Here is a 26,405-nt window from a genome sequence, read left to right on the forward strand (position 1 = left end):
GCCTCTTGAGAAAATATGCATTGTTTTGAAGCTAATTTTATCAGCATTAGTTAAAAGCCTAAGGCTAATGCCACATGTGGCTTAGGTAGCGTATTCTCAGCAAGCCAAAAAATGCTTGCTGAGAATATGCTCTGTGTGGCATTAGCCTTAGTCCCCCTACATTTTCTGCAGTGATCTTACTGGCATGTTTGAGCTAATATGCTATGGGGCACATTTATCAAAGTATGATTGTTTTAGTTTACAAAAAATTCATATTTTTTCTACAATTTCATACGGTGCGTATTTTTTGCGACTTTATCATTAATTTGCGTGACTTTTTTGTACTTTGCAACAATTTGTGCGACAAAATTGTATTTATGTGCCGAGTACAAAAGTTTCAGATTCAATAAAGCTTCATTATCAAGACTTTCCTTGGGCCAGGTTGGAGCTGCAGAGTGCCATTGAGTCCTATGGGAGGCTTCCAAAAACACGCACAGAAGGATCAAAGTCAGAAAGGTTTTCCCGCTTTTACGATCATTCGGATATACAAATTTTGTGACTTTCGGATCGTCAATACGATATTATCGTGACTATTATGATTTTTTCGTAAGGATATTCGTAACATTTCCAGTCATCAGAAATTATCGTATCTAATCTGAATTTTACCTATTTCGGGATTCAAACTCGTACTTTGATGAATCTGCCCCTTAGTGTCTATTTCTGCAGTGATTTTACTGGAATTCTTGGGGATAATGTGCTTAAAATCTATTTCTGCAGTGATGTTACTGACATGCTCATTGTCCATTTATGCTGTGATTTTGTGGGGTTAATTTTTTGCAGTGATCTTACCGGTATGTATGTCAATGAATTTTTTTGTGCCCAAGGTTTGTTTTTGCTCTTGCTTGTTCATGTATAGGATGTGGAAAAAATTGTAAGGGGGTTGGCTGTGACGGGTGTAGTAGCAGGTGTGTATATGTTTTGGTGGTCCCCTGGGGTGAGGTTCTCTTGTGGGCCCCAGGAACCCCAGTCCAACACGGAGAGGGTGAATCCTGACCCAGAGTCCATGTCAAGGCAGGGCTCTTTGTATTCAAATTAGAGGTGCTCTAGGATCACACGATAGGGAGGGCCAGTCAGTGAACAGAACTGCACAGGTAACATCAGCAGGTATGGAAAGGCATGTTCTCTGTTATCTCTGTGGTTAAATTCATAGTACTGCTACCCAAAAAAACAGCACATACCAAGCAGTTAAACTTCTTTCATGTTGTGGGATTTAGTAATTACCCTCAAATTAGTCTGGAATTGCCTTTTCTCTAGGTAGGGCTATTGATAGCATTCTTTGTTAAAGATCCGGGCTGTCTGTAGTGAGAAGCAGAGTTACTCTTAATAGACATTAATGGAAGTAATAGCATTGTCCTTTCCTCTCTAGATGTAAGAAGTGCAAGTCTTCAATAAGGAATATCAGAGCATTTTGATAATATAAAATAATGAATACAAGGTATTTAACATTTGCTCCTGTTAAATTTGTGCACTTGTATTATGCCAGTTGTTCCAATTAAAAGGGAAGAAAATTAGTGCACCCTACAATTAACATTACTGATATTTTGCAGGGATAACAATAGCATTACTAAACAATGCTAACTACCCTAACTACTTCAGTACATCAGCAACTCACAATTTACTTTTCTTGATCCCTCATCATTAACTGGGATTACTGGGAGAGTGCTTTCTGCTGGGAGTACAAAGGTAAATCTCTTTATTAGCGCTTCTTTATTACTTCTACTTTTAAACCACAAAATGCACTGCAAGAAAAGTTATTATAAAAATATCAAGTGTATAGCCTGAATGCTAGGATGTAAAATAGCTACATAGCTTGGTGAGGAACTCTACCCAAAAACTGTTATTTGCCTAAGGAAATATAATACCTAGCAACCTTCCATTATGTTTGCACATTGTTGTTTGCCAGCATGGAAGTGTGAGGGCTGTTTTTTTAACTTTTGTTCCCACAGAGCAATTTTATAGATAAGACTTTTAATGATACTGATTGTGACAATGTTGCAAAGAAGTGACAGTGGTAAATATGGCAAACCAGACAAAAAATATGCTCAGCCAACTGTAAAATGTTTATTATTATTATGATTTGTGTGCTGTGGTTTTTATACAGTTAATAAAGGCAGCGCACAGGTAAAGGCAATCTTGCTACAAGATGACAGATATTTACCCATAGCAAAGGTGTGTATTGTGAAAGTAACATTTTTCGAACTTGCTCTGTTGAATTTGTAGTACCAAATGTTAATACAGGTATGGGATCTATTATCCAGAAACCCATTATCCAGAAAGTTCCGAATTACGGAAAGGCCATCTGCCATAGACTCCATTATAAGCAAATAATTCTAATTTTTGAAAAGGATTTCTCTTTTATCTGTTATAATAAAACAGTACTATTACGGAAAGATCCCTTATCCAGAAAACCCCAGATCCTGAGCACGCTGGATAACAGGTCCCATACCTGTGCTATATGGAAGCCAGGGACAGATTCATCTTTCTTTCCTTATATTTCCATATATTCCTTGGACCTCACATCATTGAAAATGACAAGAAAATCACTCCATCTTAAATGGGACCCCTTGTTTATAGTTCACATAGAAAATACAGTTGAAAGTCAAAGGAAAATAAAGGCACATTTAAGAATCCTAGTACTTTTTTATTTAAATGTACTTATTTATTTTCCTGATATTTATATAGTGCTGGTACATTTACACAGATTATATATTATTTACATCAAATCCTGCCCTATCAGACCTTACAGTCTAAGGCCCCTATTATATTCATACTCACTAGCGCTTGCCAATTTTATCTGGAGCCAGTTAACCTGCCTACCTACAAACTACCTGCCTAAGCCGGAATTGCACTCAGGAACCAAGCACTGCAAAGTAGAAGTGCTACCCACTGAGTACAAGTTAACGTGGTGTCTTCGGGGGCTATGTCAGAAACTGGCACAGTTGGCAGTTTGTCATCTGAATACAAAATACAGTATATGCAATTTGATGCATTCAGCATGCAGTTAAATAGGTGCACATTGAAAGACCTGTGTGTAAGAGTCCTTAGTGGCAGTCCTGCTTTTGCTGCACAGAGATGTAATAGTATAAATTGTTTCTACACAGATTTAACTTTTAAGGTAAACTAAACTTTGATGCTGGAGCTCTGATTGGGCTTTAATGAAGGAAGTTGTTTGGATAATTTGGATAGTATTCTGCAGAAACTGCATAAATAAACGTGCACAAACTGCTGTGACTGCATAAGTTTAACTATGTTAAAAAACAATTTCATATTTGACGTTCTCTTTTTATGCTGTTGTTTTGTCCAAATACTGTTTGAGAGAATGTATTTTGTTGTATCCCTGTGTTACTGTACCATGCAGCTTGAGTGTGACTATGCTGTGTAACCAGCAACACTAGAAAAGTCTCAGTTCCTTCTGGAAGGAATTTGTTGTGACTTTAACAACTCACTGCCCGAAACAACGCTTTTTCCTTGCCAGCCAATCAGTGGAAGCACAGAAGAATGTTCTGTTACTAGGTGTGGTTTGCTCCATAAAATAACTGAAGCTCAGTGCAAGCTTTCCAGCCTGCTGCTTCCCTGTAACATCTACTAGTGACTCTTTCTTGTCCTCCTCCAGGTGAGTTGCTGCTTTACTGCACTCTATCAGCAAACAGCTCATTTTCCTATCCTTGTTCAATCCAGCCTTACTTCAACCTAAGTGACTTGAAAATTCAGGGACACATCAAAAAATCCAGGTTTGAACTGATTGCAGTTTATTGTAAAATACAATGTGTGCTGCCTAAAACATGTATTCATTAAATGTCTCTGAATTTTCAAGTGATCTGGTCATGCTACTTTAGTCATTAATAAAAATGTGTGTTTTTTTTACTTTTAGCACTCAATTGTTTTGGATTTTTATCATTTATTAATAATTATTTTGCATGATGTTATCTAGTACTTTTTTTTTTATCATACTTGGGATATATATGTATTAAAAAAAAATCCATTCCCTGTTTTTATTTCCAATAGTTACTAAAACCCATGCTCACATGAGTCACAGGAAATTTGGCCTGCCAGCTCAAAGCAGATTTGCAGTGAAGCTGCCAGATTTCCCTTAACCCTTTCCCAGCAGTGTTCTTGAGGACAAATTTCTTAATTTGTTTGTGAATTGCTGTCATTGTGGTTATTTTACTTTGTGTAGTAATGTTTTATTTGTTACCATTAAAGTGTGGTATATTTTTTCTTAAACATAAGATTTGTGATTTTACTTTCCGTTCAGAATATGGTTTGGTTCATTAATACTTACCCTGCCATGATGAAACCAGATATTCAGGTTTTCGGTACTTCAGTGGCAAAGAACATGGTAAAAAGGAATTAAGGCGTGAAATGTAGTTGTGCTGGGGGGGGGGGCATATAAGTGTTTAAAGTTAGAATACTACGATTGTCATCTTATGCCTTTTAAACTAAACGCTGATGGGGGGGCAGATTCATGTCAGGATTGCTATTATTTAGCTATCAAATCACAGATATTACAGGGGTTTGGATTTTTGAAGGGGTGTGGTAGCAACAGAAAATTGAGCAATAAAGGGTAAGTAAAACAAAATGACATTAAAAATAGCAGTCAAGAATAAAAGTTAGTGTGAGGAATTTGTGAAATACCTTTGCAGATCCACAAAGTATATTAAATACACAAAGGAAAAACTGTTTGCATAAAGGGGAAAATTTTTGGCTTTTGCAATTTTATTCTGTGAATGGCACTTATTATACCCCTCTATTAGATTAGGTAACAGCCAGGTAGTACTTGAATGCATTACACAAGTCACAAGTAAAAATGCAGGGACAATGCAGTCCTTTACTACAGTCCAGGCAAGGTATGGGGTCATGCATAATTACAGCCTTTCCTCTGAATATAGCACCTCCAAATGCAAGCAGTGCTGGTTGTTCCCATGTCAACCTGCAGAGCAGTATGCAAAGTGCCACAAAATTATGCTTTTTCTTAAAAACACATTGCTGATAGGTTTTGTAAATGACCAGACTAGACGGTAGCTCCAGGCTTCCCTCAGCACCCTATGTCCCTGTCCCGATTTTAACAGCTTAGCCTGCAGTCCTGGATTTCTACTGAAAAGTATCTAATTTCCCTTTGATCTACTGCACTGACTGCTAAAAAAGATACAAAGTTTCTCAACTTAATTAAAAAAGTAGCTTTTAGCAGAGAGCCCAGAAAACTAAACACGCTACACCTGCACTTAGATACAACTGTAACTAATAAGCTAAACATGTCTCTTGGGGAACTAAGACTTGCAGCTTAAAGAGCAATTACAGCTTAATAAGCAAAACTGTAATAACACCTAAAACAAGACCCCTAAACCCCCAGAAATGTATTCAAACTTTAAATAACCTGACAAATTTAGTAAAATGGGAGTGGTATTCAGGGGGTGTGGACACACAAATGGGCGTGGTCAAACATTTTGCCGTGATACGCGCACCATTTATTTTTGTCCGTCTTTACATTTTTCAAATGTTCGGAGGTATGCCCTACGTCAACCATTGCAGCTCAGTTGTGACAAAAGAATAGGGCACACATGTCGCTCGCACGCCAGACACCAGAAATGATGACAGACATACTTCGAATATATTTGGTGCAACAGTGCCCAATTAGCTATAAAGCGAATGTGCAGTTTCATTTATTTAGCAAAGCAGATGCAATTGCAGTAGGTGCAGTGCAATTACCTCAAGAGCATTCCCCCCTTTTGCGACTGCAATGGCACTGGAATTTAGGGAAAAAATGCTGCATTGTAGGGGAAAAAACATGGCGATTGTGCTTGAAATTGCACTTTGCTCACTGCACTTGTGGACATTCATGTGTCCTATATTCTACATAGTTGCAGCAGAAATTAAAGTTTTATGCAGGATGTGTAGATTTTAAATCTACAACCAAAGGCGCATTTATTAGTGTGTTCTGCAAAGTCACATGTATCATTAAGTAAATCACATGAGTCAAAGGCATAAGACAATAGACTTGAGCAAGAAAGTGACGTAAACTGATTTTTTTTTCCTTCCCCACCCTACACCGAAGTAGCAGAGTAACTTTTAAAACTATTAATTCCCCTCAGAGTATCTAGACTCTCCCCCCCATTGTATTTAATTATTTCAGTAAGGAAAACATTGATTCTTATCTGCTGTAATTAAGAGGATAAAGGTAGTTTAATTAAATAGAACATAGCATCTCCTCCAGGGATTTGGGAGGACATTACTGCAATTAGCTGTGCAGTTATGGGTAGAGTTCAGTGTCACAGGTATAGTTAATCCTGTAAAGCTGCCCTCTATAACAAGTGAGCTCACACATTTAAAATGTTACATTAATAGGGTTATTTAATAAAAGGTACTAAGTTTGCTCAGAAGCAGTAACCCAGAGCAACCAATCAGCAGATAGAATTCACTGGTCACCTGTTTAAATTAAGAAAATACTAAATTTATACTATATTTTAGTGTCTGGTACAGCAGATTTTCTAAATAACAGCTGGGAATTTTGCCACACTTACCCGCACCCAGCCATACACAATGTGGGGTGGGTGAAGACATTACAACATCTGCACTCAAGATGGTGAGCCAATGTTTTCTAGTTTTGGCATACTATAGTAGAGTCATGGCACCGCCAGTACAAATATTCATTTTGACTGGTATATTGCTAAGAATTGTAACTGGTACTGAAAGTAATCTTATGTAGTTTCAGTTTTCATAGCACAAAAAATATATATATATATTGTAATGTTTTCCTTTTTCCACAGAAACTACCGTCATCATGTCTTTCATGCATGAATTCCTTACTCATGCATCCTTCCTGGAAGGTGGAGGACACCCCCCATGCACTGTAAGTTAATTCAGCAACAATTTCAGTTTCATTTTACATTGAATTTAAAGAAAAAGTAAACCTTTTTTTTCCTATCAGTAAAATTACTCTAAACAGCCTCCAGAATTACCTACCTTTGTCCCAGCATTGAGTGACCTCACTCCTCAGTTAGAAGATGATAGTTTCCTTTGCTTCCTTGTGCAGAGTGAAGCCCCGCCCTCACTTCCTGTTCAATTCTCTCATCACTTCGACTGCTGTAGTCGAAGTGGAGAGCCTTCTGCTCATACCTGGAGGCAGCAGAAGCCAGATTGTGCATGAACAGGTTTTTTTTTTTATAAGGGAACTGAACAGGAAGTGGGGGCGGGGCTTCACTCTGCACAAGGAAGCAAAGGAAAGGATTAACATCTAACTGAGGAACCAGGTCAGACAGAATGCTGGGACAAAGGTAGGTAATTCTGGAGGCTGTTTAGAGTAATTTTACTGATAGAAAAAAAAAGTTTACTTATTCTTTAATCTATAAAGAATCACTATAGTTTTACATTATTTTAAAGATTATTTTAGACTGACTTTCAGTTCAACAGCTCTCTTTAAAGGTCAGTGTGCCAATGACCCATTATCATTTATTTATTTAGTGCTAGCTATAAGTTATGCAAAGGATAATTTTAATTCAATGCACTTCCTATATAGTCTATTAACCATGGGTTTGCTGACTTTGAGAGTGCCGTTGAGCCAAAAGCCTGGTGTTGGCAGTCTAAATCTCAGAAACCACTAAAAATAGGAAAGGTGAATGTAAATTGCAAAATTTCTCAGAGAGCCACTATGAATACATTTACATTTCCCATGCTTAAACATATTTTATGTTCATGTTTCAACTTAAAAAACAATAAGCTCCGTTTAATGTCTTACTATAAATTTTAAAGGGACATAGGTAGGCTAGGGGGGATTTGACTTACTAAATTGACACTTCTATTATGTAATTAGTTTTGTCTGGCTCTTAGTGTTTATAAAATATGGCTTCCCTATTTAAATGGCAATCCTGTATTCATTAATTTGATCATATGGTAACAATTATATACAATTATTCCAACATATGTAATAAAAGGCACAAAGTTTGCCCTGACACAGTAATCCACAACAACCAATAAGATATTTGCTTTTAAACAGATGACAAGTAAATGCAAACCTGTTGATTGTCTGCTATAATTAATTCGATCTGTAGCAAAAAATTGCATCTTTTATTATATAGACTCACTAATACTTTAGGAGCAGCTTTACTGAGTATTTTGATTTAATATACTTGTCTAAAGAGGAAATAGCTGTAGATTGTATTAAAGCTTCACTGTCAATGCCCCACTCATCTTACAATAAAAGAAAAAATATAAAGCACTGAAAGATCAGTCTTACTGTATATCTCCTATTTATGTAGCTAGTTCCAGTTATGACTATTCTTCTTTATATTGTTAAATAAGGCACATATTTTCTATTATGTTTATTTATGGAAATAAATTGCTGCAGAGCCTTTCATCTTGGTCTCCTGTATTCTGATAGGCTGAAGAATCTGGCCCATCACTTAAAGCAAATCCTGGATTCAATGCTGCAGCTGATGCAGCAAACTTGGATAAAGCCATTAAAGCAAAAGGTAGGAAATGAAGTGCAAATGAAATAATAAATACAGACACAAAAAAAGACACGATTTATGTATGGTAGTCAGTCTTGGGATATTGCTTTGTGTACATATATATTTAATAGTAAAGTCATGGGCTGTATGAATTTCCCTCTCATGTACTGCACCACTAGTAACTAAAGGTCAGCTGAAATGATTGTGTTTGTATACTGTAAATGTACAATGGCATCAGTATAAAAGGGCCTTCAACTTAAAACAGAAGAATTGCGCTGCCAGTCAGATGAACAAGTTTAAGTGTGTTTTATACTAAGGCTTGATATAGTCTTGCATAGGCCTTTATTATGTGGATGCACTTATTATTGGATCTTGGGTGTAGGTAAGCCTGGACTGGCAATCTGTGGATTCTGGCAAATGCCAGAGGGGCTGCTGTAAGATGCCATAAACAGTCACTGGCTGGTGCGGGGCTGTTTGGGCCTCTGTGTATTTGAAATGCCAGGCAGGGCCTATTTTAAATGCCAGTCTGGAAATTCTCACTCATTTACTCCATGCAAATTACATGTAGCAAAAATGTTTCTAAAGCAGTTTTTACATTTCTTGCTTTGATTTAAAGGTGTGGATGAAGGAACTATCATTGACATTCTGACAAAAAGAACCAATTGTGAACGACAGCAAATCAGAGCTGCTTATCAACAATTAACCGGGAAGGTAATTCTTTTGTAATAATTTACCCTTTACTAGAGCATCTGGCTTATGGGAAACTTAAACAGGATTATTAATTTGTCTACTTACAGAGTCTTGATGATGCTTTGAAGAAGTGCCTAAAAAGTCACCTGGAGGAAGTTGTCCTGGGTTTACTCAAAACTCCAGCCCAGTTTGATGCCCATGAATTGAGGGGTGCCATCAAGGTAAATATTTGTTCAATATTGACCATATTGCTTTAATAACCATTATTTTTACATATGTTGCTTAAATTAGTTATGTAGAGCATCATACTGTGTCAATGTTATGATATTGGTGCAGTTGCATTTCTATATGTTTCATGTTGCTTTAACTCCTACCCCCAGGGCCTTGGAACAGATGAAGACTGTTTGATTGAGATCTTGGTATCGAGGACCAATTGTGAAATCAAAGAAATTAACAAGGTTTATAAAGAAGGTACTTTTAAAGCATAACTCATAGTACTAATACAAAAAATACCAGCCATCATTTGTTTGCTTTTATGCCATACTGTTTAACATACAAATACAAGCCAAACACTAATAGGTTATCTTGACCTATGATAATTGTAGATTATCTGGCAGCCAGGTCACACCCTTGTCACAATGCACTAAGGAGGATATTTAGCTTAGTCTATCTTTACATAAACTGCAAACATTTTTTCTTTTTTTAGAATTTAAAAAGGAACTTGGAAAGGACATTCTTGGTGACACATCAGGAGATTTTCAGAAGACTCTCCTTGCCCTCTCTAAGGTAATCGTTTCTAGTATAGATATTGGTATTAAATATTTGTTAAATGTGTTTTTTTTTTTTTCTAGGTCTTGTAAAAACAAAGGCAGTATTTGCCATAGCTCAGTAACCCTTTATACCAAGTGCCTTATGTTGACTGGCCACGCACTAACAGACACTGAGATTTAATAGCACCACATATTATAATTTGTATGACATCATCATTTTAATTTAATCCAGCCCTCTAACATGCTACATTAAAAATAATCAGCCCATTACATGTACTAAATTGGACAGCACTGATGTAAACAAACACTAATCATGTGATGTAACTGCTGCCCCCATTCTTAAACTAAGTTGGTTTAATTGCATCACCTAATATTATCTAAAATATTATCTGAAAACATATTGTCAGCTAAAATGAATACACACAAATGGCAAACCTAAGGCAAAAGTTATTTCTTCAAATTCCTAAACAACATGTAATGGGTATAACAAAATGAATGTGTATATTTGCAATTAATTGCAGTCCAATGTTGGTTTCTCTAGGGGGAACGGAATGAGGATACACGTGTCAATGAAGACCAAGCTGACAACGATGCCAGGGTAAGAAAGTTATAAGACAAAAGGCACAAAGTTTGCCTAGGTGCAGTAACCCATAGTGACAAATACAATGTTTCCTTTTAAACAGGTGACCAGTAAATGATATTCTCTGATTAGTTGCCATTGGTAAGCAGATCTATAGAAAACTTTTAATTACATATTTGAGTGTTTGAAACTTAAGCTGTACAAGGTTAAAGTCAGCCTTGACAGTCTAAAACTTGGATAAGGATTTATTTTGTTTCAATTAATATCTCTATTTATAAATCTTTTGTTTTAGAAGGATTTTTCCCTGTATTGAAGGGGATGTTGTTGAACCACACTGAATTGCCTGGAGACCTGTTTTTTGGGTTTGAGTGCATAGATTAGGAACAACTGCTCCAGCAATAAGCATTAGCAACGTGCAAAAGTGTGGATCATTTCAGTAAGCTTGGCTAGGCTCTCAAATTATATAGGGAATAATGTATTCACATTGTAAGATATAAGCATATTAAAAGTCACCAAGGAGACGCATAACAATATAAAAGAAGAAGGCCACAGGCCAAGTGCTTTCCTACAGATGGAATTTTAAGGTGACTTCTAAAATCATCATAAAGATAATATCACTTAGCACTGATTATAACTAATTACATCATTAGCACAGTTTATACAGTAAGGATATAATTAACAGGATATTCATGGCTCTTTTGTATTTTACTGTGTATTTTACCATTTTTATGAAGAGCAGGCACTGCTTACGCCTTATGCATTTCATGTTCACAAATGTAAGACAGTACTTTTTAACCAGGATTTGCTCAGTGAGTCCCCTATCTGAAGGCTCCTTCTCCCTGTTGTTGGACATATTTTATCTTTTGTATTTTAGTAAAACATTTTTAAAAATATAAATATAAGAGGGAAAGAATCAAAATACATATTTCTTAATCCACATCCATTCCTTCTCCATCCACTAATCATGTCTCCCTTGAGCATGACAATTTTGTTCAACCCTGCTTTTCATCAGTTCCTAACTGCATTTTATTAGAATTTAGCAGAATTTGGCATCCACAAACATATGGGGAAGGGTTTAACCACAATGTGAGTTACATTTTAGGAAAACATTAAGCAACAATGCTCAGTGTATTTAAAAAATATTCTAGCAGCTTCTGTGGATATTGCTTACAGAATTTAGGCAGTCATATTAAAAAATGTATATTTTTCCCTTCCTCAGATATGCTTTTTAATCTCTTTGCTTATTGAATACACATATTTCTAGCTTTACCACTGAATATACAGTATGTGGTATAGGTGCAAGGTGGAGCAGAGCACACTTACTGACAAACATTTGTAGAGGACGACTAATACAATGTTACTCTGTATTAAACTATTATTATGAATGCTTGGTTAGTTGTAGAGTGGAACACTGGTTCTGATGGAAATGGAATTCATCACCACTTGGATTTATTTTATATTGTAGGCATTGTATGAAGCTGGAGAGAAGAGAAAAGGAACTGACGTATCTACATTCATCAACATTTTAACTAATAAAAGTTATCCACATATTCAGAAAGGTGACTGTTGATCCCTGATACCAACTCAGATCTGCTATGTTTGAACATGTTTGAATTCTTCTTTAAATGCTAATTACCTTGGTGCTCATAAAACTGAACATGGCAAGTTTCTGCTTGCAGCTCCATGCCAAGGAGGGAATTTCACCACAAGTTTCTCATACAGGAATATGGTGAACATAAATGGATGGGTGTATGATTCCTAAACTGTTCTTTAGCTGACTAGTGTTCAATTTTACCCTGGTGGCTATGTTGTGTTTTGCCAAAGACATGAACCACAAAAATAATGCAAAAATACTGATACAGGTGAAGCAGGCTAGGGTATGCATGCACTACACATCACCCTAGAATGCTTTACACTGCATTAGATATGCAGTAATTCAATATCAATTATTCATAAGTTCATTGCTTTCCTTTTTAAATATACTCCACACACTTGGATATTCTCACTTCAACTGTACCAAGATGAATTAGTTATGGCAAAAAACACTCAAACTCAAGCAGTGCTTTGCAATAACTGCTTCTGTATCTTTAAAAGAAGCCAATTGCAAGTAATGCCAAAAGACATAACTGCAGCGTTCTAGTTCTGCTTAAGGAAAAGTGATGAGATTAGGTTTCTGTTAATACTTTTTCTGTAAATTATTTATGACTTAAAGTCCAAATTTCATTGCTTAAATAGCATTGTGAGTTTGTTGATAGCACTGTTATTGCTCACTGCCAGACATCTGCACTGTTTGTACTGGGGAGAAAACCAACATTTAATTTTCTTTCCTTCTTTTTAATTCCTAGTTTTACAGAGATATGCAAGATACAGCAAAAATGATCTGAACAGGGCCATTGATCTTGAGATGAAAGGAGATCTGGAAAAATGCTTAATGAGTATAGGTAAGTTTATTGAGTCAATGGCTCACCACTCAGCTGCTGCCACTGCCTACCCCCGCCCGCCTCAGGCATCATTTGCTGTGCTACTTACTTATATCAATCAAGCAACCTCTATAGGGGAGAAAATTAAAAGATGGCTGTGCTTTCCATGGTGAAACTTGTGGTTATCTTTAATCTTCTTTGAAGTTTTCCAAAAATGTGTGCAAGTGATTAGATTGTGGGCAGGCAGCAATGCCCGACAGCATCAGGGCCCGCTGGGATTTTTCCTGATTGACGTTGAATTAGTGAAAGCTGGTACTATTTACTCTACATATCTTCCTACATGAACCTTTATGATGTATAGACTGTAATTGAAACGGTAATTTTTGTTTTTTTGGTTCTTTTAAAGTTTTTTTTGTATTTGCAGTGAAATGCGCTAGCTCTAAACCCGCTTATTTTGCTGAAAGATTCTATTTGGCCATGAAGGTATGTGTTGTCCTGCATTACTATGTTTGTATGTACTGTTAGCATACGTCTATTATGACCATTATTTTTTTTTTTTAACATATGTGTCATACATATTATTACTTATCCCCATCTCTTGGGCTTACTGTATATTAATACATTGGTGTGTTCTGATGCATTCTGAATGTTCCTACTGAAAAGTCACAATGATCAAAAACTCTTGCCAGCTCCTTTTTATAAGGCATGCGTACTGTTCTGATATTGCACACCTGAACAAATGTCACGAGAAAACACAACATTGCTGTTCTCTAAAGAGAGTGAAAACTATATCTAGATGCTTTGGGGCCCCATTTAAAAAGACCCGTATGGCAACTTTTTCCATTTATAATATCTTAGGCAGGTTGTTCCATGGTGTACCATGTGATAGTGCTGGCAAATAGAGGGGATATATGCAGTACAATTGATGCCATTTGGGTGGGGGAGATGTGCCCCACTTGGTTGAAAAATGTAGGGTTTACATGTCCTTTAAAAGGTCTCCTTTGCTAATATCCTAACAAGCAGAGAGAAATAAGCAGTTGTGTTCTATTTACTTAATTGTTCTTTTTGCTTATATTTAACAGGGATCTGGAACTCGGCACAATGCTTTAATCAGAGTACTAGTTTCCAGATCTGAAATTGACCTAAAAGAAATCAAAACCTGCTATAAACGACTTTATGGCAAATCTCTCCGCCAGGCTATTATGGTATGTGCTCATTTTTTTTATAGTATGTTTTTCCCATGTAATGAGCGCTTTGGTGGATGCCAGATAACTGAATATAGCTCATTTCTGATCATGTTGTGTCTTGTTGGAATTGAATGTTGTGGACATTTTTGCTGTTATAAATGTAAAGTAGAAAAACACCTCAGACGGCAATAGGTGTGTGTTTAGATAGTGACAATGTATTCTATAATTCTGTACTGAACTGCTGTGTTGCTACATGCACTTTTGGCACAGTCTTGTCATATAAGCTGCTTTATATCTTACTGTATTCTGAACTCCTGCTTTTCAAAAAAGTATTATTGCGTTGCTCTAAACTATATAGATTGAGTTTGCAACTTACAAAAAATGCTCTTTGTCTTTATAGGAAGAAAAACTCAAAGGCGATTATGAAACCATTATGTTGGCCCTGTGTGGACCTGACTCCTGAAACTCTGTATAAATTCCATTTGTCTATAATTGTTATATTGGAGCTTTGCTTGGTCTAACTTGTCCTCAAGGTAGAAATACTAAAATAAAGCTACTACAGTTGTCCATTTACATTGCAAACTGCATCCCTTTACAGACCTGTTTTCTTTGGTACATTATACTGCAAACATTTTTGTAATCTCTTAATAAAACAAAACAATCTGTGCAATTGTATTGAAATGTTTCGTAGGCTGTATGTAAAATATTTTCCTATTTCTAAGCATATATGACACATTGCACATATGCACAACATTAGAGATCTGAAATGACCACATGGTATCTGTTTTGGTTCTCTGGGTGGGAAAGCTAGCATATATTTTCTTTGGTAAACTTTTTTCCCTAATTTTTTGCCTAACAAAATAAAACATAATTCCAAGGAACTTTTTTAGTGTCTTATACGTTATTAGTAAATGTAATTGCTATTGAGAGCAGCATTTGTTTTACTCCTGGTCTTTACTTTTTAAACAATGTTGCAAAGGGCAGTCTCTTCCAGCAAGGAAGGTCTGTCAGTCTGTTGGCTTGTGTTACATTGTTTAAAAAGCCAGAGCCACCAGGGCAGAGAATAGAAAAGGACAGACAAACACTACTTCCAATAGCAATTATATATACAAATAAATCAAAAAACATTGTACATTTGTAATGAATGTATATTGCAAAGTTGCTTAGAATTATGTTTTCTTTTATTAGGCAAAAAATGTAATTTTGGGTTGACTTGGACAGCCTGGAGCAGAGTAAAGATAACACACTTGCTGTTATTTATAATGAAAGCAAATGCAGCACACTCTATTTTACATGTAAATCAAAACCTTAAAAGAACAAATACAAAGAATGTCAGAAAAAAGCAATACAGTTACACTACTCCTCTGGTGCATCACATATAACTGAGAGTTCAGGCCTGATTCTTATGTGCACTTTATGTTGGTGCACACTTACGTATAATCCGTGAATTCTACTATATTAGCTTGTAATGTTTTAATGGATATCCATCCAGTATTCCCAAGGATTGCAGAATTTAGTATTTATTCTTGGTTGACGCACCCTAAGGGGCACTAAAACCTGTGGCTCTTACCTTTCCTGATGAGAGAAGGGGCCTGACTAATGAACCTTCTGGTTCTTATGAAGTGAATTCTATGGAAACTAAGGATCCTAAATTGCATGGAGAGTGTAGTCCTTCCCTGACTGGCACTAACTGGAACTCTAAGGGGAATCTGCAGTTAGTGCAGCCTCTCTTGCACTTTACTAAACTTGCATCCCAGGAGGTTTCTCTCTCTCCCTGCTGCGAGATCTGTGCATGCTCTCTCCTTGCCTTATTCCCTTGGCTTCTTTTTTGCCATCTTTCCTTAATCAGTCTCATGGCATCAGCCTTGCTGTTGCCTATAGCTGCCATTTGCAATGTGGGGGTGACCTTTGCATGGTCCTCATTTATGTGCTATTACAGTCAGAGTTGCCATCTGGCCAGTATTTAACTGGCTAGTGCCAGCACCGTTATTACAAATTTACCAGCAATGTACTTTGTTTCCTCAACACCTCTGCTACTGATCAGCCTTTATAGTCACAGGCCCACCTCTGCCCTGCCTATTTCCCCACTCAGCCTGCCCATTTCCCGGCCCTTATGTAATAGCCACACCCACCAAATGACATCATGGCCAGTACACGGCCCAAAAGGCAGTATTATAAACAAAAAAAGGTAGCAACCCTAATTACAGTGTATATATATATATATATACTGAACTTCCTGCACCAGCATAAAGTTTCTACATCTCTGTAACATTAATGATCCAGGCCTTTACTATGGATACACTAGATAGGGATGGCTTCTCTATTATTTGTGCAGATCCTGGAGGCGGTAGGCAAGATGTGCTGTTCAGGGTGGGGGGCTGGAATGTACCTATTCTGCACCAATATATTACACAGATTGCCCTCTTACAGCAGATAAAGTGTAGCATTGCCCGCAACAACCATTTAATTTTAGCATGGTCCACATTACAGACAGAGCTATGTAAAAGAATTCCAGAACTCTCACAATCTGTTCTTATTAGTGTCAGTTACTATAGTTTGAGTACTTCTGTCTACTGATAACGCATCTGAACTGCATTAATACTTTTAACTTCAATTATATACAGATTTGAGAAAAATGTATTTATATTTTTGCTTAGTCGTTTGTCCATATTTTGGAAAAGGACCAGTTGTGGGTGGCTATTGTTTTCAAAGATGGGATGCAAAATTCTTAACCTTTAGAATGAGTCTCGCAAGACTAATGCTGTGCACAGTGCTTAATAGAACAGAGCCGGCCATGTTTATTTGCACACAAATTTTGTACAAAGAAATACCATAAAACTTTGCCAGTATAGGTATCCCCCTGTACTAAGCTCAAGTCTGCAGGGACAGTCCCCTAAGTTTGCTCATAGCCTGTATAAAGGGATACTGTAAAACCTTGCTAGTATAGGTATCCCCCTGTACTAAGCTCAAGTCTGCAGGGACAGCCCCCTAAGTTTGCTCATAACCTGTATAAAGGGATACTGTAAAACCTTGCTAGTATAGGCATTGCTCTGTACTATGCACAATTTAGCAGAAACAGTCCCCTAAATTTGCTTATAGTCTGTATAGAGAGATACCATAAAACTATGGCAACATAATTGCCAGTAGTCACCTCTCTGAAGAACTACAATGCACTATTTTGATTGGATTAGTGGAAGATTTCATATACCAAGGACTTCCCATACCAGTCAGTTGAACTGAAGATGCTGCTTGGAGTAGTGAAACGTTTTCTATGATTACTCAGCAGGTCCAGTTGCTCTAGATTTACTTCTACTAGATATACCATGACCTGGATGATTTAAAAATTTTTTATAAATATACCCTAGGTATTCACTATACAGCAACAATGTTTTAGGTTAGTTCTTCCTTAAAGTGATACTGACACACATTATTCTTTTTTATTATTATTATTTTTAAACCTGCCATGGTGTTTTTATTGTTATAAGATATTAAACTGTTAAAAAAAAAATCAAACAAGTAGTTGCATTACCATAGGGAACGCTTCAACCAAAGCTCAACAGGGCAGCCATTTTTTCTCTCCTCTTCAGTGCTACGTTTCACACACCTTCAATAAAAAAAAAAAAACCTAGAGGAATCATCTAATCTGGACCTATGCTGCCCTTTCTCACTTCATGTGCTCCTTAGTTCATTGCACATGAAGGCTTAGCTCAAGTCCCTGCTTTGTGTGCCTGCCTGCTCTTTGAAGCAGGCAGGCAACGGAAATCTCTGTGTCTGCTATCTGATTGTGCGAGGAGCAGGGGGAGGGTGAGCACCTTGAAGCAAGCAACAGAGAGGAGCTTCCTTACACTGCCGATGTCAGGGTCATGTGTTAATTATGCCGGCTCAAAGTATGGGAAAGTGAAAAGAGAGGGTTTGTGACGTCTGCTAGCTTCTTTTTTGACAGGCAGCTTGAGAAGCTACAGTCGGGTTGCCAGACAATTGGGTCCAGGATCTCCTATAGGATTTATTTAGAGAACCAGAACTTTCAGAAAAAGATAGTCAACATGACCTATAGGTAGGAGGACACTCCGATTGTTTTTACTTATACACTACTGCTGTACTGTAAGTAGCCTGCAGAGCGCAGGGCCTTTTATACTTATTAAATAGTTTTACACTATATTTGCCTCATTTTCTATTCTATATACAACGCTGAATTGGATCTCACTTCAATCAAAAGCCCAGTGGGGGTTTTTTATATGCGTTCTGATACGTTATTCTGGTGAGCAGTTTGTACATATATAGAGCTTGGGTCACATCTAAGGTGGTGTTCAACTAAAGCTCTCACACGATTTATCGATACTATCTGTTTTTACTCGTTTGCACTATATATTGTTTTTTATTTTACATGCGCTTCTATCAACATTCTGCACACATGACCTATAGGTAGGTTTGAATGTAGATTAACATGTTGATAAGATTTTTTTTGGTGTCAGAATCACTTTAAAAAAAATGTAAGTGTCCACATAGGGAAAATTGTGCCTGTGCCATATATGAAAAAAATGAACATGATTCACATTTATTCATTTATTTGTATGTATATGAGTATCTGCGATGCTGTGCACACATTTGTACACTGGTCCTTAAAAGTTGCACAAAATTATTTGTTTTGCAGACACAGACTAAAATAAACATGGGAACATGGGCTAAGAGGGCACTAGAAATTATTAAGGGGAAAATAATGTTGGAAGATGGCCTTACCATAATTCAGATCTTTCTGGATATAGGGTTTCTGGATAAGAGATCCCATATATCCAAAATGGAAAAGGTTTGTGAAAAAAAAACACCCTGTTTGTCTACAGGGCTTGCTTATTTAATATAAGAACATACAGGCTTAAAGACTCCATTCTCACCTAGCCTGTCTGACAACTTGCTTAACACCTGGGTTAGGGTTTCTTATAAGAAACTCTCATGCTCCAGAGTCCCAGCAACCCTCAGTCCTATTATGCATTCTGCCAGCTGGACTCTTTTTAGATGTGGAATTACCAGGTACACATAGCAAAATAGCACTAAATTAAAAGATGCAAGTCTGTAATACATGTATAACATTTGGCCAGGTCTCATAATTACAAGGCAAATAGGGTTGCCACCTCTTGCAATGGGCACGTACAGGCAGGAGACAGATGACATCAGGGGCAGGGCGGGTGACTTTGTGGGCAGAGCAGGTGACATTTAAAGGAGAAGGAAAGGCTAAGTCACTTGGGGGTGCCAAAATGTTAGGCACCCCCAAGTGACTTAGATCTCTTACCTTGTACCCCGGGCTGGTGCCCCTGTTAGGAAAAAAAAGCACCAGGCCGGGGTACTTGTAGCGAGCGCTTCCTCCTTCCTTTTTCTTCTGCCGGCAAAATCCGTGGGCCGGCGCATGCACAGTAGAGTGAAAAGCCGACTTTCTTGTCTAAGAAGTTCGGCTTTTCACTCTACTGCACATGCGTGCAAGCGAATAGGAAGTAGGAAGCGATCGCTGCTACCCCGGGCTGGTGCTGTTCTCTCCGTACAGGGGCACCAGCCCGGGGTAAAAGGTAAGCGATCTAAGTCAATTGGGGGTGCCTAACATTTTGGGGCAGAGAAAGCAATGTATCATGACAAGTCTATGATGTCAGGGGCAAGCTTATGATGTGGTGATTTGGAAATTTGGACAGGCAGTATTCACCTGGACAGCCCTTCTAAAAATTGCTCTACATCTCCACATCCTGACCCTAAAATCTTTCAGATTTAATTCAAATTTACATTTTATAACAGCATATGTGCATCAGAACTGATTCATAACAAGTCCTTTAACGTCAGCTTCTATGACAAATGGAACCTCACAGCTAATGGTTTGATGATTTTGGACAATCCCTTAGGTTAGATTTTTAAACCCATGGATGAACCTGTAGGCTGGTACAGTAATTTGGTATATAGAATCTATAATCCCTGCCCCTATTCGGTTTTAGGCTTTAATCTTCTTTAATATCTGAAAATATTATAATTGCACAGTTATCAGAATCTACAGGTAACATGACTAATGGTAGAAACATTACTGTGCATTATAAGGATGACTGAGGTAAATGAGCAAGATTCTAAATTCACATGAGATGTGCAATGTGTTGTAACTCAGTAGCTATTGTGTTGCTGACATGTTGTAAGGCACAGCGTGATCTCATAACTTCTATTGTCTTTGGAAAGATCCATGATCCATGCAAGAGACAGATGAGAGACTTTTGGAAAGGTGCAAAATTGCACCCCTTAGAGCCCATACAGAGCACTTGTGCCTGTTATCAAGGCACGTATAAATTGTGCTATGTGCCTTTTGCTGGATTCCTATTTCTGTGCAAGCTCACATTAGATACTTTAATTTAATCCGGCGGCAAAGCTGAGGGGAGGGTGGGGTATTCTTCTCTTTCATGACTGGCCAATTGGTAGACTGTCCTGTGTATGTAGCAATTATTGAGGGGATGGGGCAAGCTGAGTTGCCTAGACGAAAGCCAGCCCTTAATACAGCCCTGGGTTCCGTCCCCCCATGCACCTGTTGCATAAAAAACAGACATTAAATACATAGGGCCATATTTACAATTAGGCACTAGAAGGCTTATGCATAGGGATGGCCCTCAGCTGCATACATAATAAAAAAAAAAACTGCTTCCTACCATGAATGTGCACTATGTCACTTCCTGTGCATGTGCATTGGGGGGCTGGGTGGTCACAAACTACAGTGCTGCATACATAAGGGGGTGAGAAAATTAGAATGTAAATTGTGTGAACATGATACTATTCTTTAATGTGTTTGGATGTATTTGTTTGCTTATTCATCAGATCGGCAGGATTGACAGAGAGGGTTTCCAACTGAGGTCCAATTGAGATAGTTAGTCTAGTTAGAAAGAGCAGTTTGTGGCTCCAACCAGGAGAGATTAGCTGGAAGTATTCTTCCCTGCAGGCTCTGTTGCCTTTGTGTAGGGCCGCAGTTTAGGCACAGGTATCAGGTTAGCTCCCATCCCTGATACACAGTCGACTGTTTGGGATCCTTGACTGCTAAGGTACACATTCTAAGGATACAAGATACTTGTCTAGACTACTCTCCACAGTGGTGCTGTGCTGTTTGGCTGTCTTTATCCTGCCCATACTCTGTCGAGGTGGGATAAAACAGTGGACACCATTCCTTTCTACCTACTGTGCCTTTATCTGCTAACTCCTCTGAGCGAGTATTCCATAACCCTGTGGGTCATTTGTATTGGGCAAATAACCAAGTAAAGTTCTACCGCAAAAGAACCTTCAGCCATCCATTCTTTCAATTACTTTGCACACAGCCTAAGTGAGTTGTGGTTGCACTACACCCCTTAGATATTTCATAGCGAAAGCCCATCTTGAATGTTAGAGTCCTATGTACCCCATGCTCTGAAACCTATCTATCTGGTATGTCTGTAAAATCCTAGTCTGGTCTGTAAATACAGCCAAATAGGGGTTACAGACATATAGCAAAGGGTGTCACCAGAAAATTACTGTGGCGTGGGTGTGACGTGGAGGAAGTCTAGTCAGAGTGAAAAAGGTGTGAGTGACCTGTCAGTGGTTGGGGAATTTAATGACATTGTTGTGAATGCTTGTTTGTATTGCCATGTAAAATTGGATGCTAATGTATGTACTGACCATTGTATGTAAGTGATCAGCCAGAAACCTGAATAAATGCTCTGTTAACAGCATCCAGGTGTGTAGCCATTTGTCTATTGGTGCTACACATATACACAATCATAAGCACCAGAAAAGTAATTGAAATGTTCATTGAAATTGGCTTCTAACAAATTTGCTTTAGTTGAGATTCGTTATCTGGAAACCCGTTATCCAGAAAGTTCCGAATTACAGAAAGGCCATCTCCCATAGACTTCATTATAAGAAAATAATTCTAATTTTTGAAAATGATTCCTTTTTCTCTGTAATTATAGAACAGTTCCTTGTACTTGATCCCAACTAAGATACTGTATAATCAATCCTTACTGGGGGCAAAAAAATCCTATCGGTTTATTCAATATTTAAATGATTTTTTAGCAGACTTGCTGATTCAAATTACCGAAAATTCCTTAATCCGGAAAACCTCAAGTCCCGAGAATTCTGCATAATAGGTCCCATACCTGTAGTATGTTTTTCATTCACTGTCTCAGAGATACCAACCTGAATTCCTGGGATACTGACACAGCCCACCCACACAATTCACATATTAAAACCATGATAGTCTATCTCTGCTCACAGGAGCTAGTTCCTAATGCCCTATACAGTATGCACACAGTATCATGCAACCCCTCCCTTACCTTGCTGCATACTTAAGTGATGGATTCTAGGACGTCCCTCTGCTTTTCAGAGATTGTGTGCTGTACTCACTATAGAAAGCAGAAAGACTTCAATTCCTTCAAGTGTTGTATTACACTGTGAGCCTAAGGTGGTTGAAATGGCTCTAAAGTATATAAGTATAAGTACATGTATATGTATTTTTGGAAGTGTAGGGACCCATAGGGTTAAGTGCCCTATGGCCTCATATCCCTACTTTTGATATCTGTACTGTTATAGGGCAGAGCCCTCTACACTCAGGTTACAGTTATTAAGCTACTCCTAATAGGTTTAGCCCAGGTTGACCACTCCCCTTGGGGACTATATAGTGTCTTGCAAGGAGGAGTGTCTTCCTCTTTTGGCTGCATGCTGTGTACTGGGCAGAGCTCCAATTGAGCCTGGACCGGACATAGGCCCAGAAGCCAATTTGTGCCCTAGGGGACCTTATACCCTAGTGATAAGTCGGGGACAGGGCCCCGTGAATGAAGATAAGCAAGCACAGTCAGTTCTATGTAATAGCACCCTCTAGGAGTGGTGAGTTCAGATAGCTTATTTAGCAAGGGCAGTTAATAGCCCCAACCAGGAGTTGTAAAAGGGTTTAGCCTACCCTGGCTCTGTTGTCGTTCTTTAGGGACCGGTTTTTAGATGCCAGGTACCAAGTTAGGAGCTCTCCCCTGGATCACAGTCGGCCGGAACACTCCCTACTGAAAGGTCTTCATCTCAAGTACCAGCTAATCCTCTTGTGCATCCTCCAAGTGGGATATTCTGTTCCTAAAGTGTCACATCTGCTGTATTCCATTGTGACCAATTCCTATACTGCTGTGGCTGTGAGTATATACCCTGTTGCACTATCCTGTATGTGCCTTGTTCAACAATTCTGCCTATAGTTCATCTGCAAGAGTTCCTGGCGTCCTATTACTTTGATCTATTGCACAACACCAGTGTGAGTTGTTGTTCAGCAACAATCCTATAGCCCCTGACATAGCTCCCACTTAGCGGAAGCCCATCCTGGGAAAGGGGGTTGCATGTAACACATGCTCTAATGTCCAACTAGCCTGGTAATAATACCCCTATTAAGCCAAACAAGCGTTACAGAAGTATGCATAATTTCTAAGTTCAACTAAATGAATTTATGTCAAAAAGGGGGGGAGGGTACATGTTTCTTTAACTCTTTTACTGCCAACGACGTATGGGATATGTCGTGGCAGTAAAAGGGCTTAACTGCCAACGACGTGTCCCATACGTCGTTGGCATTTAAGCGGTGCTCTCTGCAGCGGCGGCATGTGCAGAGAGCTTCTATCCATGACAGCCCCCCTGGGCAATGTGCCAGGGGGGCTGTCATGAGGGTCCTGCGAGCCGATCACTCGCAGGACCCTCCAGGAAGCAGCCGACGCGATCGCATCGCGTCTGCTGCTTCCTGCTTCCTACTTCCCCCCTGCCGGCCGGCCCACTGAGGAGGAGGCGATCGGGTCTTCAGGACAGGTAAGGAGTCTTTTTATTTTTTTCATTTACACACTTACACACACACTTACATACATTTATACACACTTACATACATTTACACACACTTACAGCACACATTTTAGCAGTTTTTTTTTTTTTGTTTTGTTTTTTTCATTTTTCACACTTTTATACACTTATTTACACTCATAAACACACTTACACACTATCACACAACTTTTACACATGTACACACATGTATACACAAACACTTTGGTTTTTTTTTTGTTTTGTTTTTTTTTTTTTTTCATTTTACCACTTTGTTTTTAGTTTATTTTACCTAAAAACTGTTTATTTTGACAACGTGACTATTGGATCAGATATTCTGACCACTAATTACACTGTCATGTGACTTATTTTGTTGTTTCACTGATTTGCACAATTTTTGTGGTTTTATCACATTTTATCCCTGTATTAGTGTTCCTGATCTGTTTTTAACGTAGCTTTGCCAGGTGTAACTTTGGTGTACAAAAATAACTTTACCTATTTTGAATTCATCAGAATGTGTACTTTCCAAAAATATATGGTTTTCTGGGGGTCTCGGTATAGTTAGGGGGGGTTACTGCACATAATACACTGTCAGGGGGCTCTGTGTGCAAAAGCTGAGTTGGCAGGCGAGAAATCCATATGCGCTATTTTTGTTTTGGGTTCATTACATACCGCAGACTTTGTTATATCTATGCATATTGGGCATCAAACTGTTCAGTAGACCTCTGGTGTTCCTATTTGGAGTGACTTGCCTTTGTACGCAAGAAATTGTGTGAGATAAATGCGGCAAATTGCAACATTTTTAGGCGATTTTCTGAAATGTCATATAGGAAAGCTCTGCAGATTGGTACTTTGGTGAAGAAAGGACTCTTTACACTTGTTGGATTTGTCAGAATGTGTACTTTCCAAAAATATATGGTTTTGTGGGGGTCACTGTATAGTTAGGGGAAGTTTTGGCACATAATACACTGACAGAGGGCTTTGTGTGCAAAAGCTGAGCTGGCAGGCGAGAAATCCTTATGCGCTATTTTCATTTTGGGTTCAGTACATACCGCAGACTTTGGTATATCTATGCATATTGGGCATCAAACTGTTCAGTAGACCATAGGTGTTCCTATTTGGGGTGATTTGTCTTTATCTGATCTTTATCAAGAAATTGTGAGAGATAAATGCGGCAAATTGCAACATTTTTATGCGATTTTCGAAATGTCATATAAATCTGCAAACTTAGGAAAGCTTTACAGCTTGGTACTTTGAAGCAAGAAGAAATGTTTACCCATCATAGATTCGGGGGGATGTGTACTTTCCAAAAATATATGGCTTTCTGGAGTGAGCATACTTTTTTTGTAGCATTATCCCACATAAAGGATGTAAATGTGTTGATTTTGCAGGAGCTGAAATGATACATCATATGGGGGTATGTTCCCATTGGGGCCCCTACATGCCACATACTTAGGTAAACCTATACATATTGGGCATCAAACTGTTCAGTGGACCCCTGGCGTTCATATTTAGGGTGTTTTATCTTGGTACCTAATGCTATGTGGGAGATAAGATGCTGCAAAGTGGAAGCTTTGAGGGGATTTTTGGAAATGTCATCAAAATTGCTAACTTTAGAAAAGCTGTGCGGCTTGGTACTTTGGAGTAGAAAGACATGGGTACCCATTTTAGATTTGGGGGAATGTGTACTTTCCAAAAATATATGACTTTCTGGGGTGAGCGTACTTTTTACTAGCTTTATCCCGCATATAATGATGTAAATGTGTTGATTTTGCAGGAGCTGAAATGACAGAAATGACAGTACATATGGGGGTATGTTCACATTGGGGCCCCTACATGCCACATACTTAGGGCAACCTATACATATTGGGCATCAAACTGTTCAGTGGACCCCATGGCATTCATATTTAGGGTGTTTTATTTGGTTACTTTATGACCTGTAGGAGACAAGATACTATAGACTGGAAGCTTTGAAGTGATTTTTAAAAAAAAATCACAAATTTTGATAAAAACCAATAATTTTGGAAAGCATTGCGACTTGATAGTTTGGAGTAGACAGACAGTTGTGCCTATTCTGTATTCCCCAGAATCTGTTCTTTCCAAAAAATGTACAATTTTCTGGGATAAACCTTCTGTTAGTGGAATTTTTGGCCTTGAAATCTAAAGTATGCAGCTTTCTGGAGCAGTGCTTTGGAAATTTGGTAGTGTACTGCTGGGAGTTTTTGACCTATACAAGTGAGAAATCTCCCTAAAACTATATATATTTGGTATTGGCACGTTCAGGAGACATGGGACTTTCCAAATCAGTTGTATATTCGTGCATAAAATAATTTTTGTTGTATGTGTGATTATATTATGGAAAATTTGATTTTTTTTGCATTTTTAGACATTTAGAAGCCTATATCTTGTTACAGAATTGGAATTACACAAAAATTCTACCATATTCTGAAAGCTTAGGT

General features: G+C 38.1%; 1 protein-coding gene across 2 annotated transcripts; it reads left to right on the plus strand.

Moving 5' to 3' along the window:
• Positions 1-1,675: 1,675 nt before the first annotated feature.
• Positions 1,676-14,805, plus strand: anxa1.1 (annexin A1 gene 1). 2 transcript variants are annotated; one of them, XM_012958525.1, is made up of 14 exons: positions 1,676-1,722; positions 3,515-3,652; positions 6,804-6,886; positions 8,414-8,504; positions 9,100-9,194; positions 9,281-9,394; positions 9,554-9,644; positions 9,880-9,959; positions 10,485-10,541; positions 11,989-12,082; positions 12,869-12,964; positions 13,368-13,426; positions 14,026-14,148; positions 14,531-14,805. In XM_012958525.1, exons 3-14 carry the CDS (start codon positions 6,818-6,820, stop codon positions 14,591-14,593), a joined length of 1,032 nt encoding a protein of 343 aa, XP_012813979.1. In that variant the 5' UTR covers positions 1,676-1,722; positions 3,515-3,652; positions 6,804-6,817; the 3' UTR covers positions 14,594-14,805.
• Positions 14,806-26,405: the final 11,600 nt, after the last annotated feature.

This window comes from Xenopus tropicalis, chromosome 1, assembly GCF_000004195.4.
Source record: "Xenopus tropicalis strain Nigerian chromosome 1, UCB_Xtro_10.0, whole genome shotgun sequence".
Lineage (NCBI taxonomy): Eukaryota > Metazoa > Chordata > Amphibia > Anura > Pipidae > Xenopus > Xenopus tropicalis.